General features: G+C 40.9%; 1 protein-coding gene across 4 annotated transcripts in view; it reads right to left on the bottom strand.

Annotated features, from left to right (window-relative positions):
* The window catches only part of PHACTR2 (phosphatase and actin regulator 2), a 126443-nt gene that overhangs the window by 85009 nt on the left and 22091 nt on the right, over positions 1 to 19343 (bottom strand). The window contains exon 1 of one of the 4 annotated variants that reach the window (XM_051801527.1): positions 14449 to 14576. The exons of the other annotated variants lie outside the window; for them this stretch is intronic. Coding sequence (XP_051657487.1) covers positions 14449 to 14461 — 13 coding nt within the window. The 5' untranslated portion in view covers positions 14462 to 14576. Of the gene's footprint in view, positions 1 to 14448; positions 14577 to 19343 lie in introns of those variants that run through there. 4 annotated transcript variants of the gene reach the window in all.

Below are 19343 nucleotides of genomic sequence, written 5' to 3'. Positions count from 1 at the left end.
TGCTCACTGGTTATTAGGATAATCTGCAGGAATCAACATCACAATAGGGCATTGTTTGTGAATGTGAACAAAAGGTTACATGACAGACTGAATCCAGACCTGACTCCTCGACTCCCCATTCCCTTTGCTGTGAAGAGTGCACGTTTGTGGTAGCTATTTCCATCATGGTCAGTCTTTTCTGCCTTTTGTTGCACCCCAGTAGAGAAGAAGGTGCAGCAGGAGCACATTTATCCTGAAAACACTGAGTAGCTGGAACAATGTGTTCCATGGGAGGTGACCAGCTATGCCATAAAGCAAACCTTAGGCTCCTCATCTTTGCAAGATTTGAGAATCCCACAGTACCCAGCAAACAGATCTGCTATGGGCATAATCTAGGTGGTAACAGGATATTTCTGTGAGAAATTATTTCCTTTAACTGAAATGTGCTTGGATCCACAAACTCTGAGTTCCACAGTCCTGAACACCCTCCTTCATTGCTGCTCAGCCACACAGGCACTCAATTACCCATACACTGAGCTTTCATCCTTGGTAACTAAACTACCACTTAGGGTCACCACAGCAGTGCACTGTTAGCACCTACACTGTTGGAGAAATGGTGCCCAGTCCCTTTTAAAGAGTTCTGGAGAGCAGTGTGAAGGCTGTGCTTTTGGAGGAGTCTTTTCAAGTGATTTGGGCTGTCAAAAGAAGGCATGTTTGGAGAAAAACCTTTTCCTCTCTCCTCAGGGTCCCCATTCCCAAGAGATGAGCTTAGACAACGCAGTGCTGGGTAGTGAAATTGCCTGTCATCTGTGTTACAGGGGCTCTGTTTCCAGACCAAATCCCACACAGGACCAGTATTTAGATGGAGAGGACTCTTTCTGTCCGTTCACACAGCAGCTTGAACAGGATGCAGAACAGTTTGGGGATTCTTGACTCTTTACTGCCTGAAGGGATTAATTCCTGCTTCTCTGACCTTCCAATAGTGGAATTAACCTGATCTCTTTGCTGGTATAATACCAGTATTTGGAGACTTTTGTCCTGCCAGCTGCAGGGGGGGAAACACGGGTGATTCTTTGGCATGGGGAATAAAGCAGCGTTAGCACCTCTCTACAGCACTTTGGCATGGGGCTGAGCTGTTGTTTCTAGTCCTCCTAGTCCTCCTTCCATAAAAAAGAAAGTACTTCTGCATTTTAAGTAGGTATAGACTAGGACAGGTGAGGGCCTTAATCAGTAGGCTGTATTATCATATATGTAGTCTATTTAAGGTCTAAAGAACTTGTTATTTTAGACACAGTGGAGTCTGAAGACACTGTCTGCATGCTCCAACAACAGCGTTCACCCTCACCATAACATGATCTGCTGCCTCCAGCTCTTTTGTCCCAGGAGGCCTCTTCTGGCAGGGGGTGCCCTGTAATGCAGAATTCTTAGGTGCCACACAAAGAATGACATAATAAACTGAAGGACAGGACTTAAAGGACTTGATAATTTTTTAAAAAATAAAATTTAGGAAAACACTGGAGCACAGAGGAGAAAGCCACACCACCTGCATAAAGCAATGGTAATAAGATTGTATAAAGTATTGCCTTGCAGTATGAAGAGCAGCAGTACTTTACCTCCTAAACAGCCAGATTTAGCCAGTGAAACCTTCCTGTTAGGCATAATACCAAGGCAGTGTTTAACTATGGTCTTCACTGCAGCCCTGTATGAGTTCCAGCTACAGTGTCAGGCTAACAGCAACACTGAGGAATGAGAATGGTGCCTAATTTCAGAGATGCTGGAACAATGCCAAAATCTGCCCTCAGTTGGTGTGAGTGGATATAAATTACTTAATTGCTTCTGGCTTACTCCCACCTGCCCCTCTCGCTAGTACTTTACCACCTAAAAGAAACATGAGTTAATGTTTTGTACAGGAACTCTGGCTGGTGCTGACTCTGGGGTGATAAGAAAGAACCAAACACTTTTCATTTAACTACATGTGCACTGAAAAATGGTATAAGGGGCATTATTTCAACACACTTTTCTCTTACCAAGAAGTCAGGGTAGCCAAGGCTTGTACATGTCAGCAATGCCGTTCCATTGTGTCCAACAGGTGGCAATTAAGGCAGATGCAGCTAGCTCCAGTGGAAACAAAGCCTTTAATAAAACTGGAAGAAGAAATTCTTCCTGCTGGAGGCTTTCTAGCACCTGGGACCCCTCATTTCCAGCCTTTTTAGCAGTCTATCTGCTGTAAGTTGTGCAGTATTGTTTTTCCCTTGTGCTAGCTAATAGTTCTTTTTTCAAATCTGAAATATATTCGGAATCACCCACTACCAATATTTAAATATAACATATATATACACACATGTTAATATATAAATGTATTATGGTTCCCAACAATGTGCCTCTACAGATAGATGTTGGTGATATTTAGTCACAGGTGGGAACAAAGAGGTCCAAATTAGTATTTTCCAGTAAGAAACATTAACACAGTTTTCTTTGTAGGATTATTAATAGTTAGAAAGCTGTAAAGGGATTTTAGGTTGAGGTGCAAAGTAGGTTCAGAATATTAGGAAATCTGCTTTTACAGTAGCTCAAAGTGCATAGTTACAAGGCTTTCCTGAATCCTCCTCAGATTTTTGTGTTTCAAGGAAGACATGGTACACCAAAGATTACTCAATATCCCAGGAGCAGTCACTCTAGTGCTCCAACTAGAACAAGACAAGGTCTTTCCATGTTGCAAATACATTTAGAGTACATAAGCTCCCTGAGACAGAGCTCATCAGTTGAACATGTACTTCCAGAATAATGCTATTATTATGCAACTATCTTTGAAAATGACTGCTTCTCAATACTGAGCCTCTCCATCTGTAACTAAGATCTAATTAGTTTTCCCCTGATCATAGGACCTTTCCTTTGTCCATACTGAACACATTGGTTTCTTGCATAAAAATGGTTTTATATTTTCTTGCCAGTCAGCCTGGAGCAAGAACCAGTTCTTGCTATATACCTCCTGAATCACACCTGATGTGTGACAACGATTCCCCAAATACACCTGTATTTTGAAGCCTGGGGTTTGGACACCAATTAAACCATTTGATACATAACATATTGGATTTGTATCATTTTAGGTTCTACAGACCAGAATCAAGCCAAGTGTCTTGTAATGCAGTGAGATAGACAGATGAAATAATCATCTTCTAATGTAGCTAGATAGATGAAATAATTCCCTCAAACCTGTTTTTCTCCAACCCATGTTAATTGGAATTATTTGTATTCAATCTCTTAATTCTTTCTGGCTCAGTCGCCGTATCATCTGTTTCACATTTTTGCCTGGGACTGATATGAGATTCACTAGCTATGCTTATGAGTCTACCTCATTTACTCCCTTTAAAAATTGTTGCAACACAGATTAATTCCTTCAAAAGCATGACGTTCTCTCAGAATGGAGACCAAGGAGGGTATGTTTTGTGCCCTACCTGGTTATCTTCAGAAGAGGAATGATTCTGAGCCCAGGTAACTCATTGCCTTCCCAGCCCACAAACAGAAGGCCAGAAAGCTCTGCCAGTTCCATCTCTGGGCTACAAAACAAACTGCAGCTCTGTGCCTTTGTGTGGCCAACTATTTGTGGCTCTTTTGTAGTGCTCTCTCTACCACTACCATATACTAACACATGTTGCAACAGGGTGGGACCTCCCTGCCTCCCTACCCTACCTGCATCCCTACTACACATATAGCAAAGGTCCACCTACCCCAGCACTCCATTTCCAGCAGTGTCCCTAAGCACTCCCAGACTTTCCACAGGGCCTGTGCAGCGGCTGAATGCAAGTCAGTCCTCTATGTGCCAAGGAGTGCTCTTTTGTTCTTGGAAAACATTTTTGCTCTTGTGTGTTTGCAATGTCTCATGAACCGCATAAAGTACATGACGCAGCTGTCCATAAATACTATGAGAAGACAGCTTGTTCTATGAATGAACACATAATGGAATTTGATTTAATGTAATTAAATAGGAGGAAAAAATTGTGAGCAAAGTGGAAGTGTCAATATGCTTAAGGATGGTAAATATCTTGGACTAGTCACCTTTGACAGAGAAAAAGTTGAAATAACTTAGGGACTGCTTCTCATCTGTAGGAAGTCCTTTTATACCAGTTCTAAAGAACCTCTAATTTCTGACATTTGGGTCTAGCCAGTGTCAGCAGGGAGTTGGCAAGGAGGGAAATCATGAGGCATGTGATAATCTTCTTTGCTTTTTCTCTCAGCTCAGAGGAAGCCCAGTTTGATACAGGTAAGCGTTTTCTTATCATTTTGTTTGTGTTTCTAGAAACAAAGCTGCTCTCAAGATCTCACCCACTCCCCTTTCCAAATAGTATGAGACAGCTAATGGGTGATCCACGGTGGAAGCAGTCTGAACCAGAAATGCATACACTGTCTTACCAGGCCTAAAATTGTGCTGAGAAGACTCAGACAAAACCTGTATTTGAGCACAGCAACCTACTTTCATGACATCAGTTGCAGAACTGGAGCTCTGGTGCACAGTGCATAGCAGGATCAAGGGAAGCATGGAACATAAGTACTCCAAATTCCTCTGCAAAGCCATGGGAAAGCTTTATGGTTGCCAAGCTACTAATATCATCAAAATACGTATTTTTCTTTTTCATTCTGCCCATAGTACACCGTGACTGTGAAAATGGGTAGAAGGAAAAAAATAAAATAAAATAAACCCCAGTGATGCAGTTTCACACTGAGAGTGCAGACTAGCATGGGAATGTGAAAATGAAGGGGGCCACAGGAGTCATCAGGACCAATCCAACATGATAGCAGGCAATAGATGCTTTGCTGTGGGAAGCATCACTTTTGCATCCTATGGAGGCTTAGGTGCTTCCTGATAAGCTAAAGGTAAAGACAAAGGTGTAAAAGACAAGTGTGGTATGCCAGAAGCAGAGAAAAGGAAAGTCTGAGGTCACACTGCATCAGCAATGTTCTGAGAAGTTTATTTGTGTCATTTTTTGGGCAAGAACATATTGGCTGCCTTTCACATGGTGTCAACCCTCTTTTCCATTAGCAGTCTGATCTACTGCTTGAGATAGCACTTACTGGTCTGGAGGAAAAGCTTAAAGGTAGAGCAGAGGAAGAGGGGATCACCACAAGAGGCAACAATGCCACAAAAGTGTGGTTAAATGCTGATCTAGGAAGGATGCTAACTCCTGCCTTCTCCCTGACAGTAGTCCTCTAAAATGGCTGCACAACCTATCTGAATCTGAAGATGTATACAACCTTTAGCACTTGGGAGCCATCTGCTCTGAAAGAAGAAAGAGTTGGATCTGCTCTCAGAATTTCAAATTTTGCGTAAAAAAACCCCGAAGAAATCTACTCTCAAAGTGCTCTTAAACTGTAGCTGTACAAACTGCCCTCTGTTCAAGCGACATATCATGAGCTTCTTCATCTGCAGTGCAGAATAATAGTTAAGCAGGCTACCACCTGAGAGAGAAAGGGGACCCCGCAATCATCCGTATTCCTCCCTGGGAGAAGAGAACATTTCTGGGAAATAACACTATTGCTCCTTCAGCAATTCAAAATAAGACTCTAAATGGTGCTGAGGAGTACTTCTACTTTGCCAGTATTATGCTTTTCCACTCTTCTTTGCAGTCAAGTTTTCTGAACTACAGTATTAAAGAATATACCCAACACCTACAGAACTTGAGGCTTTGCAGACATGACAGAAACGTGTGAAAATGAAGAGCTATGTGTAGAGCTACTCCATCCCCTCTAGTATCCATGTTGAAGAATCAACAACCTAAAATAATGATCATTAATAGATATTACATTATTTTGAGGACAAGAAAATAATAGAATGCAGTGCTCATTACTTTCAGATGTCGAAAGTAAATTGTTCACCTTGAAGAACCTCAGAATCTTGATCAAGACTTCATCATTTAACTGGGCCCCAGAACCTCCCACATGTAGATAAAAAAAAAAAAAAAAGGTATTTTTTCCCCACTATCTAGACTACCTAACTTTGGAAATTACAAAGATGTTCTCACATGGTGCTATGTATCCTTTAGTTCTAAATAAGACAGGTAATTCATCAGGGTGGGTGGCACCTCCAAAACCATAGGCAGGGTTAGGCTCTGAGGCCTGTTTGCATCAATTAATATCACAGTGTTCAAAGATCCTCCAGGTAGAACTAGAAACAGCTGTGCCCTGAACTGGATGCCATGTAGATGTAAGACACTGCATCACATGTAACCTCAGCTGACTAACCAGTCTGGGTCCTGCCACCAGTGCTGATGTGACTATGCTGTTTAGTGGTTCAGATTAATGTCTGCTGAGCAAAAGGCACTACACCACATAAATATGCTCAGAGCTCACTCAAGGACTTCTGGTACAGCCCTTGTTACACAGAGCAGACAAGGCATTCATGGGCTAAGAAAGGAGAAAACAAACAAACAAAAAACCCCATTGCTGGGTTTTGTGGGAAAAGTGAGAAAAGCGGACTCTACCACTGCTTCCCATTTCCATTTTTAACCCAAAAGCCATCTTTGTTCCTAAGTTCTGTGATATTTTATGCCTCTTGAAGCCACTCATGCCAAAGTAAACAACTGCTTCAACCTTTTACGGACACTGCTCACAGCCTTAAGCTGTTGTGTAGGAAACGCAAGTTTATGCCTTACAGAAGCCATATAATGTATTACAATCGCTGTGCTGTGTGATACAAGCTAGGGAATTTAAAAGTTACGTTTGGCAACCTGCCCTTACTGTGCTCTAATTATTTCTTAATATCCCAATTTAAGGGCAGCATATTGGCCCCAATTATAAATTGTCTGGCTTTTATAAGTTTGTGTCACAGAATAAATGTTAAACAGTTTTCAGCTTCTTTATTGAAAACTGCTGATTGTGTGTTGCCTGACAAAGCAAAATGTTTCCATTAGAATAATGATTTATTGTAAATATGGTGGTATTAAGGCTGACTATTCCAGGTATTAAAAATGCATGGAAAAATCCATTGAAAAAAGCATTATGTGAGCTGTCATAATTTGTTAGTTTAATATCTTTGTCATTTGCATTTCTTTTTAAAATGCCAAGAGCAATTAAACCTTATCCCAACACCAGAAGATGCCAAATTTCACTTGAAATTAAAACAGAGTAATGCGTCATGTTAGTTACTTTACTAATATTAAACAATAAAAACAGAAACAGAAAGGAGAAGAAAAAGGAGACATATAACAACTGCAGCTACAAACAAAGCAGCTAAAATATATAGCCTGTTTCTCTGATACAATCACACAGACAAACTCCGTAGGCTTCCTCCATTAACAAACCATTTCCCTTGACAGTAAGGCCATTGCTGGATTATGGTCTAAATAACCAGCTCACAGCAGCACAAATTTTATGCCAGTCTGAGATCACCATATTTTCAGTTCATCTCTTCACATGGTTTCCATGCAAGCCTTCATAATGAAATACCCCTCGTTTTTTGGACTGACTCAAGTCCCAGCGAGAAAGACAGAAGGGACTTGTGAGTCAGCAGGAGCTGGAGCTAGGACGAATCAATCACAACTTTGTTTCCTGTGGAAATACCAGCTGCTGTCATATTTGTATTGGAATTACATTGTGCAAGGCTTCTCCTAGCAATGGTCAAGCCGTGGACGAAAAGATTGTTTCTGGATCATCTCCCACTGTGTCTGCCTTTCTATAGAGTCACAGGGTTGCCTTTACCATTATGAAATATTCTGTTGCTATCCAAAATACATTTAAGGGGATTTTCCCATACCATAAGTTCTGAAATAAGTAATCTTCGATAGTTACATTACAGGAAAGGTGCTGCTGAGTGAACCAAGATTAAGCAAATATTTGTCCCTGGCCCGTTTATATTCTTCTGTGTCTTTTGCTTTATTTGAAAATTGAATATTAACAGGGACCTAATTCTTCACTCAAGTCCATTATTTGAGCCCTATGTTCCCAGCAACTCAATACCTCATTGCTGACAAGTCTGGGTCGAGTTTGTCTCCTCTGGGAGGAAAGCAGACAGCCATAAACATCATCCCTTCTTCTGTTCCTTGCAAGAAGTCCTTCCACTGCTACCACTGCCCCCACGAGGTGCTTGGACAGGATGCTTTTGTACAGGTATCAGTACAAACCACATTAGCTTCAGTCTCCCAGTATCTGCAGAAAAAGCGGTAGTTTTGTTCAAATGAATATGGCTACTTCTGTAATCTTTCATCTCCAGCAGCAAATGGGACATCCCTTCTAGTGCTGAGCTGTGCCCAGAGCCAGGCACAAATGGCTTCCTTAGGTGTGGGATAACAAATCCAGGTGATGAATCTCCTCCAACATCCTGCATCTCCACAGAGCACTGCTGGGGGACACTCACGTTGGCCCTGGGCCCCCCACACTCACCCAGGGGCTGCTGGGCCTCACTTGCCAGAAAGAGCGATTAGAGACAAATTCAGCAGCTTTATTCAGGATTTACTCCTGTCTGTGGGGAGAAGGTTGCTAGGATTCTTATAGTCCTAAGCTACTTATATTTTCCAATTATACTTTAGGAAGAAGTCTCATAAATGTTTTATGTGAAAATATAAAAAATGGTTAAACAGTGAGACAGAGGGGAAAAAAAGAGAAAGGCAGGATTTTTTTGGTAAAATTCCATCCAGTCTACTTTTTGAGCCCAAAGCAATACCCCTGCAAGTCACCCCATAATTAAGCATCAGATTTCCTAAGGACTCAGTTAGAGACAATGAATGATGACTAAACAGCAGCAGACTACATCCTTATTATCAGCCACCTGCTCTTTGGCCATACAATTTTGCTTTCCTCCTCGCAGTTCACTTCCATTTGGGGTGTTCAAAGCCATTGGAACACAGGCAGTTTTTCTTGGAACGATTTGTGCCTGTGCCTCTCAATACAACCTTTCCTCATCTGGACTGCTTTGGACTTTCACAATGGTTGGCTCCTGCAGTTATGGTCTCACCCTTGCTAGAAGTATATGGGGAAGTGCTGCCTCTCAAATTTGGATTACTACTTCTGTACACAAGATTTGCTTCTTCACCACAGGTGGCAGTGATAATCCAGAGCTCAGAACAGGGGTCTGAGGGCAGCTGGCCAAAAAGTGCCACACAATCAGCAGATGTAAACATAAGGCATGAGCTCGGCACCTGGTGGTTTGATGCTTGTTAGCTTTCATCAGAAAAAAAGAATCAGAAATTATTAGAAAATAAAAGCAGTGTTATACCATCTCTCCAAACCAGCTAGAGTTCAAGGCGCTCCGTTATAAGAAGTACTGCAGCAACAGGAATTGTTGCTTAAAATATGAATGTGTGTCACCACAGTGGGACCACAGCACTTCTAGCTAACAAGAGCCATTTGAAGTAGGGTGGGTGGTATATCTCTACATTTTGTACTACACAGTATTTGGTTACTTCTAGTGCAAGTTCCTATATGGTTGTTTAAACACTTGTTTAAACATGTGTTTAAACACTTGAAAATAACATTGGGAGCAGCAGCATCACAAAGAAGTTTAATCCTCACAGAAATGTTTTCCAAGATCATGTCTTTATAAGCACACTGTTCTGGGTAAAGGGGCATAAGCCATAAATATTATTCTAAAAATACAACAAGAAAGTCAACTTTCTAGCAGACAGTGACCTGTGATACACTAGAGTGTTCACTTCAACTGAGGGCATAGGTGCAAAGAGGAGATAAATTAAGATCAGCAATGTAGTATAAAAGAGTTGATTATTGCTTTGTATTTTATTGTCCATGTGCAAATCACTTTGTGATCTAATAGAACACGGCATAAGAACCCAATAAAAGTCAACACAGCATCATGGATAGCACCATTTACATATACATGAGTGGGACAGAGAGAAAGGAGGTGCTGTCGTCTTTTCTAAAAGCATCTTCACACTTCAGGAGAATATGAGCAAAGTACCATCAAAGATCAAAACAGAAGCTGCCAACAGGACATGACTGATTTTGCTGCTGGAGTTTGGAGTAGTCTCAAGGGCTGACAAACCTGCAGTTACACTGTCACTGTCTCCATTGCAAGGGTTTTTGTCTCAATGACTTTCCAAATCAATAGGGACAATTCAGTCAAGCTTAAGCCTTAGATGTTTAAAGTATTTCAGAGCCCTTTATGGGTAACAAGTGAACCTTACAACACACTGAGATTGTTATCTAGCCTAAATCTGCACACAGATCAGCTGGGCTATATTAGAGGTTTTTGAACACTATGAGTTGATGAGAAACCTGGATCATAATCTGAAGTCCATCTTCCAGTTTTGCTCATCTAACTACCTGATTTTTTTTTCTCCCCTATGTTTTAGAAAGATATACTCTATTTGCCTTGAAATAAGGTAAGACATTAAAAAGCATCTGTAAGGTCAAATCCTCAACCAGCACTCAATTTCAGTACTTATATTTAAAGAACGCTAAATAAATCCTATTGAGTTACAGAAACAAAAAAATGACCAGTTACTTCAAAAGCAAGAGAATTTCCATCCACAGACAGTTTCCTGTGTCTCTTGCCCTTCCTGTGACACAGGATATCATGCAAAAGAAGGCTAAATTGACACTTGCTATCCTCCCATCCCGCAGTGTTTCAGGCCTCAAGTTAAAGTCTTGCTTCAATGGAAAGCTCTAAGTTTCACTTCAGGTCAAATATGAAGTTTGATGTTGCTACTGGATATTCTTCAGAGATAAGATATTCAATATACAAGACCTCCAGTCCCTTTAGAACAGATTTTTTACTTGGAGGCATAGCCTGCAGCCAGAGCTGCAGAGTCTACATAATTCAGGGTAACAGTTAACCACCACTATCTCATTACTGCTAAAATAATATTCCAAGTGCAAAGAAGTCATATAAATCCCCAAGAAACATGAAACAAGGACTCCTGGTTTTGTTCATGACTGGTATGACACAGCACCTTGTGATGCTGCCATTCACCCTGATGAGATCCTTCCTCTAAGATTTTGGCACATCACATTGGCATGTTCCTTGGATAAGAATGAGTGTGTAAGACTTGTCTGTTTTAAGGAGAGACACCTCTGAGCAGGACCCAGCTGACTAGGAGCTCTGGGTGAAGGGATGTTGCTGATCTCACTCCTTACAGGAAATCCCCCTCAAAAAGCATCACTTTGGAGCACGTCTGTTTCCGCAGCTTCGCTCTTCCTGCTACTGCAACTTTCTTGCTACTTTCATATTCGCTTTTTTCCCCATGAGTTATTTCCAGACCTTCCTGGGGTTTTTAAAACGAGTTTTATTACATCATTGCTGTTGCCAGGCATGATCTGTCTGGTCCAAAGCAGATTCATGCAGCAAAGCCGGATCCCAGGACCTGCCAGTGGAGGCAAGACAGGGACTGCTGGCTGCCCTCTCCTGCCCAGAGCATCACGCAGCCTTGCAGCTGAATACCTGCAGCCAGCCCATAACAAACAGCTGATGCCAAAATAGGCAAAAAATACAACTAGAACTGTCCTGATGTGCCATACACAGACAGATGAATATTTTATTGTTATTCCAGGAAAGGCTTTTAAAAGAACACATGAGACAACAATTACGCAGAGCTGTCTCGGTACATGGATTAAAAATATAAGCAATCTAACATTTAAAGGACTTTCTTAATAAAAACATTGTTTCTAAAACCCACAAAATAGCTCAGACCATAACAGCTAAAAAGTGCATATAAGCTACACTGATCTTTTTAAATTACAGTTATGGCCAGAAAATTATTTTAATGATGGCAGAGAAGAAGAGTGATGAATTACAGAGATATTTCTGTTATGCAGAGCAGAAGATGGAGTTTTGCCCAACAATTATCCATGGTCTGACTTTGAAAGTCTCTTCGACAGCATGATGAGTTTAATAACAGAGGCCTGATTCACTGACACTGATACCAAATTGTTATTTCTAGCACTCACTGGCTCAAACCCACAGCTTTGCTAATATTCTGCAGTTCTTTATTGCCAGAAATAGTATCTCTTTAGGAAGAATTCAGGCAGGTATCCAGCCTGTATACATCAGCATGTTTACATTTCAGTTGGCAAACTGCTGAAGAACAGATTAATCAGGCAGTTATGTTTATGGCTGCAAATGTCCTCCCCCTGTCTGTTTGGTCTTGTAAGTGCCCAGATTACACCACATGGGCTTTCAAAGGTGCACTCACATCCCTGTAGAAGTCAGAGGGCACAGGCAAGATATACAGAGGTATTCAGCTGCACAGTCCCCACATTGGCACCCAACTCCATTTGGTTGCAATTAGAGATCATGAGACCTAAAAGTAACTCTACAGACCTTGGCTGTGTTAACTCAGCACTCTGTAGGCTCTTTGGAAATGGATGTAATCCCTACCGTGCTCAAAGTATGGAAGTGACTGGAGTCGTAGAAGAGCTGCCAGGAGAAGGGAGTTGTGCCCATGCCACACGTGGGGCTGAAGCTCGCTGACCAAGCTGAACATGGGCAGTGAGAAGATCGCTGGTAATGGCAGTAGAAACTGGATCAAAGCCATGCCCTCTGCCATGACATCTTCAATAAGGCTTAGTTCCATCTGTTGTTGGGTTGATTTGGGGCTTTTTTCTATAACTAGTTTTTACTTCTCAACCAAAACTATTATTTTAACTGATTTCAATGGCATATAGTTTGTTTTCTAAAAAAAAGGAAAGTATCAGTCGCTGTTTCTGCACAAAAAAAGAAATATCTGGAATTATTCAGCAAACTGGTGTTATAAGAGGCTTTGAGAGTAGTTGGTAAATTGTGCAGAGAGCAAACCTTACTTACTTTAACTTTCAAATTTTGCAGAAAGGAACCAAACTGGAATCTTCCTTTGGTAAAAAAAAAAAAACCAAAACAAAACAAACAAAAAACCCACAAAACCCCAAATGCCACACACAGGAAAATCTGTTTCTATGGTTTTCAGATACTAGCTTTCCCCTTCGCTCCCTCCCCCCCCCCAAAAAAAAACCCTGGCCTTTAATAAAAAATGTGACTCATTCCTGAACGGATTCTTATAGCTGGATTAAAGTGGTATCTCTGTCAGGACTTCAATAGTATTAGTTGTTGATGCTGAAGAGTGTAAAAACCTGGAGGAATTAGCAGCTCTGCCTGCCAGGGTATATCTTACCCACAGGCATTCTGTGCTGGAGAGCAGGAATCCTTCTCCAGCAGAAAATTCTGCCTTGTCATGCAATATCAAACACAAGTTGTTATCATTTATTATGTTAAGGCTTCTTAAAGCTAGCCAAAGCACCAAGTGCAAAGAGTATTGTTAATCTTAATTATTTCTAAAAATGAACATTATACTAGGACTATGTCAGTTTTTAAGTTCATAAGTGCTGACAGTGTAATTTTCCATGATGCCTACATTTTAAATTCTGGGAAAACTTTCTTCTTTTTTTTTTTTTTTTTTTTGTCTTGGACTTCATAGAAATAAAAGCAGCAAGACCCTTCCATCTGTTTGTCATGGAAGTTGATAACAATACACATGAAATGAGAATGACCTGGACAGCTTAGTAGATATAAGCAAGAGTTTTGCTTTTATTATTAAAAATCCAAAACACCCAAAAAATCCCACAAATTTAAACTACATGTAGTATCATGACTGAAATCTACTGTAGAATAATCTTTTCACACATTGTAGAGGTGATCATCACTTTTAAGGTCAACATTAGACAAATCTGAAGATCTGAGCAGGTTTCAAAGGGCACTGAATCTACTGCAGATTATGTGTCCTAGTAGGTATTGCACTAGTACTAATAAATCAGAGAGACACTGACATGTTCAAGTTTCATAGCAGTCAAAGCAGCATGCAAAATATCCATCCCAAAGAGCTCTCTTTTTGCTCTGCCTTGTGATACAAGGTAATGCAAAAGGGAAATGCAAATAATGCATGTCATCGCGGATGCAATGATGTGTGTGCCTCCTTAGAAACCGTGAAGTGCATTATTTTGGATGAAAATGCATGATCTAAAGTTGGAACATCAAAGAAAATAAAAAGTGCAAATATATGCAGTATTTTATGTGCTAAATATAAAAGAGAGTAAGGCATTATATAGGGAAAATAGAAGCAGCTTGAAATAAGACAGATGGGAGCTAAGCATTATCTACTTTTCGTTAGCTTTATTAATTACCTATCCACACCTATTGCAAACTGTGAGAGATATTTCCCTATTAAAGTACATACATTTTCCCTTCCTGCCACATTTCCTGAATAGAGATTCCAAAATAACACTGAAAACCTCAAAAAGGCAGATCCCACATTACAGTTTAGGTTCACAATTCCAGGAAACAGACTTAAACCAGAAAAAATCAGACTATTAAAGGGTTAAAAACTTAAGTGTGTCACGTTTTACACACACACATAAAAATTTGCTTTAATAAAGGACATTTAAAAGGAAGAAGCCACACAAGCTAAAGAAACACATCTCCTGCAGCAAGTGAGACAGGAATCAAACGAACCCCAGAGCTCCACTACGAATGAAGATCTGTTTTATTTCACTTACCAGTATTATCCATTATTCCCTCTCGGTATTCAAAAAAGCACAGTTCCCCAGAAAAGCAGCCGGTATGCTCTCAGTCTCGCTCTCACTAATGAAGCTGGCTGCCCTTCTCCTGGTTATTAGACCTTGCTGGCAGTCAGAGCATACTTCATGTACTGACTGCAGTAGACATCACCAGGAAATTTATATCTCCAAGGATGACAAACAGCCATTAGCTCCATTATAGGCTGATTAAGACTGTGTGAGCCTATCAAGTAGATACTTAAATCCCCCAGGGTTTTACATCCTCGGGGAGAAAACAAAAGAACTCCTGCCTATAATATTCAATATACACTTCTGAAAAGTAAAAGTAATGCTGATGAGGAGAGGTTTAATGGGTAAGAAGGCATAACTTTAAATAAAAAAGGGATATATTACAGAGCAAAGGGCTGTTATTTATCAATGACGCAGCAGCAAAAGTTTTAAGGAGAAAAAAAAGGGGAGGAATCTATGGCTGAGAAAGTGTTAGGTTAGGTTACAGTTTGGAGCCATTACCTCTGGCTGTGCTTTAAATCCTACAAGTTCTGCACCTGATGTTCCCTACATCAAATGTTCTCCTGTTTGTGAGAAACACAGTAGATGTGCTTATCTGTGAATGAATATCAATATATTAACAGCCTGGGGACAGGCATTATTATACTTTTTGTAACTGAATGCAAGGAAAGACTGAAAAGTAACTACAGGGCTTTACTTCTTTTAAAGTCAAAGTAAAAACACTGGATGCTGGAGGGATTAGACTCAACAAAATCTGAATGACATGTGCTGAAATAAACAGGTTTTACTTCTGAATTTTCCATACTACCTGAGTCTCTGACGCACAGGCTTTTCCCCCATAGAAGTAAACAAGCAAACAAACAAACCCAGTATAGACTAATAAACATTTCCTGGTACCAGGATATAAGGGTTCCATCCACCATTTTGGCACTGATTTGCTGTGTAACACCAAACCGGGTGTTTTCTGTTACAGTGTTTGCCCAGTGGTGACAGAGTAACCACTACACACATGCCCTGTGGTAAAAAAGAATGTCATATAGTACTGACACTACATAAATGCCACAGAGTATTTTTCTTAATATTTTCCCTTCTATTAGACAATTCACTTAGCTACTCCAATCCTCTTTATTGCAATGGAAAAGAAATACAGATTTTTATGTCTATATTATATTGACAAGAAAACCCCTCCACCTCACAGCATCACATGAGCAAAAAAATATATTTTCTATTCATCACCCCTTTACTGCCCCTTTTATCTTATTTGTTTTTTTAAAATGTTAAATAAAAAGACAGTTGCAGCACTGATCTATTTACACTGATTAAGAAGTGGAAAGCGTCAATAGCTGAGAGCTAAAGTCATCAGCAAGAATAGAGAATATCTAGGGCATACTGGATATATTCTGTATTTCCAGAAAGGAAGCGCTTGGAGGGCTAAGGAGAGACTAAAGATTAGAGATCTGTCACACTTCATATTAAGCTTCTATTTATAAGTGGTTTATGAAAAGCTTATAAAAAATAGAAGTTAGCATAAGTATGTTGCATTAGTACATGTCACGGATAGCTACAACCACACTAATACAAAGGGTTAAATACGACCAATAAGGAACTTATTCATTTGCTAGATTCTGCATCACTTAATGACAATTGATTAATGTGCCGGTTTGGGTAATTGGTTAATGGCATTTGATGAAATCTAGCTGCAGAGGAGTACTAAACTGGAGGCTGTGAGATGGCCACCTGATAGAGGTCACCATTTTTCTTCAGCTTCTCTTTGGGAGATAGCTGCCTGGAGATTGCCAGATTCCTGCAGAAAAGGAAGGAAAGCACAGGCCCTTGGCGTGTCTTTAAAGCCTGTCCTGGAGAGAGCTGGGGGATATACTGGTGCACTGGCAGACTGCTTGGAAGAGAAGGGCAGAGACTTTGCCTTTGTGCTAAGATGCTATTACTCTAGTATAGAGCCAAACCATGGGGACAGCAAGCTGCCTGTGTGAAAGGAAGAGATTCCCTGGTTTTTGAGATGGGGCTCTGAAGAACTGCAAAACCTACAGGTGCCTGAGCTCAAACAACACTTAGGGATGGTGCCAAAGCCACCACAGGGCAGAAGGATATAAGCACATTTTAAATCTTAGCAAGTATGCAAATATCTTGTGCTGATTAAAACTAAGAGAGATTGGTTTTGAATCCAATTTGTTTGCTTTGAGTTTCACTGGGGGTCAGGAAAGGGGGAGCTCTGTGCCTGAGAAGCCACTAGGCAATGGTGCAGCTATAGGGAACCAGTACTAACCCTTGTGGTTGGGGAATACAGGTGGGCAACAGCTTGTGCCAGAGAGCCCAAGAAAGGTGCAAAGCTACACCTACTTAGGCCTCAGGCAAGTGAAAAGCTCCAGACAGTGACTATTTCTGTGTGGCAGAGTGGTCCTAGTGTGCATGCCATGGCTGAACCTCAACTGCAGGGCAGATGGGCTTCATGGTGTACTTCGGGGTGCTGGTCCCCCAGTCACACAGATGAGAAGACCTCTCGGAGAGTAACAGAGCTCCCTTCCTGTCCACACCCACATGTAAAAGCTTTCTTCCAAAGATGTCCTGGAAGATGGTAATGTGTACCCACGTCCCACCATGACATCCAATTCAGATACAGTCACAGCTTCAAGTTAGCTGAGGATCAGGATTTTAAAGTGCTAACTAGAGTATGGAAAGTCCCAATTACAGCAGCTTGATAAGCATTGAGTTTGCTTGATAAGCATTCATCAGGGCTGTCTGACAGGTAAACATTTATTAACTCTTGAAAACTAACTATAAATGGAAATTTCTTATGGTATGTGATGTGAATCTCTACCATTTGAACAGAAAGTATCTCACCAGGAACCTTCCAAAAAAGAGAAAGCTTTACAAAATACATTACTTGGGTTTTTTCTTTTTAATTGTAGGTAATTAGAATTAATAGAAATTAAGAAACGTGTATGATCAGATGCCATTATAGCAGGATTAAAGCAATGTCTCCCTGACTGAACACGTATGAAAAGAAAGATACAGATAATAGATGGGGTTCAACAGCAGACTGTGATTATTATTTAAAAGTAAAATATACATATATTTCTGGCATAAACTTACTTAATTTGTGAGTACAGAGCAACCCCATCACAATCCATAGTTGCATGACACCAAAATGCGTCAGTCTTTTTAAGGACAATTTTGGGTAAGGACTAAGACCAGATCTGCACAGGTCCAAAGCTCTCTGTCCACCTTCCAAAGATCTCATACTCCATCACGCTGTATCCCAGTTTTCTTCAGCTTTGAGGTGATCCTGTCTAACAGTCCATTTTGGTCATAGGCACTTAAGACCTGGGCTCAATGTCATGTTCATCCAGAGACTTCCTGAACAATTTTGCACAAGCTCCTCCAACATCTGACCTAGAAACGACCTGTACCATGCTTGCTTCCCACACCTCAGCTGTATGAGGATAAACACCCTGGAAGCGGTGCGATGTTAAGAGGCAATGAAGTAGCTAACTCAGATAACCAGTACCACCTCTCAGAGAAGAATGCGTTACAGGGTACATTAGAAGCACTGCTAATGACACAGAACCCTAATGATCCTATTTTCCACTATACCTGATGTACACTACCTGCTGCAGTAATGACACTTCACTCTCACAAAAATCAATGAGGATTCACAGAGGTACAGAAATCTGCCCAGGTAAGAAGCAAATAGAGAAATCGAGGCAAACAGAGACCTCAGCACCCAGCCATCGAAAACACTTTGAGTTGACAAACATGCAGAACCAATGTACAGCATCAGCTGTGGTGTTTCTGATCATGACAAAGATGTCTAATAACACATTTAGAAAATGTGAAATCTGGCTCTGCTCGGTGCATATTTGTCACTGCAAAGATCTGACTCCATAAGATGCCATTTCGGGCAAAATGTTTCACTTCCCTTTCACTGTATCTGTTTCTTCCCACACAGAACTCATCATGCAGGTGTCTCCGGGAGAAGCTATACTTGTTTTTAGATGCTGTGGGTTTGAATAGTTAACGTCAACACTCTAAATATACAGCTTCATGCAATTCTTCTAAGTGTCCACCAATTCCCAGGGCAACAACCACGCTGAGTCAAGTGATCTGTAGCCCTCCAAAAGGTATTTCCTTCTGTGAAGTAGACTTCCATTCACCAGTGGTGGGGTGGTTTCACAGGGAGGGAAGGAAGGACACACTGAAGGCATGGGAATGGCTGCAAATATCTGGGCTCTGCTACAGACAAATCCCAATCTTTCAGTCGGTAACAAAGATTGTCACTGCAAAAGGATGCTTTATAAACTGCACCAAAATCCTTTATTAGTAACATCTCTATAAATACAGAGTTGTTAGATGCACATTCTTCAGGCTTTAGGTATGTGAAAACCATCTCTCCTCTGGCACATACTTGAAAATTCCTAGGCAAAAGAGAGAGCCTCTTGAGGAAGTGCTCAGTAGTATGCATGGATAGGCTTCCCTGGGTAAGGGTAGAGGGTTCAGCACAATGCAAGACCAACCTCTAACAGACACCTTCCCTAAACTTCAGCAACTATCATCTCAGCATCACTGGGAGAAGGTTTTGCCAAGTATCTTTTCCCGACCTTACAGAGGCAGAAGAGTTTGAGAGCAGGACAGTAACAAGGATACACTTTTCCTGTGAAGAAGCTAGAGTTCAACCTGGAAATATTGTTAATACACTGCTACAAGTGCACAGGATACTTTATTTTGCCAAGCAAACAACAAGAGCCTTTTGTTCCCCGGGAAGACTTTATCCTCGAACAGCCTGGACAGATGCAGTGGATCTGACTCTTGCCAAAAGCCATGAGGGGAGAAGCAACACCTCTGAAGTC

The sequence above is a fragment of the Manacus candei genome, unplaced genomic scaffold (genome assembly GCF_025592945.1).
Source record: "Manacus candei isolate 608988 ecotype Guabito, Panama unplaced genomic scaffold, ASM2559294v1 h1tg000052l, whole genome shotgun sequence".
Taxonomy (NCBI): Eukaryota; Metazoa; Chordata; class Aves; order Passeriformes; family Pipridae; genus Manacus; species Manacus candei.
This window is presented reverse-complemented; position numbering and strand designations above follow the sequence as displayed.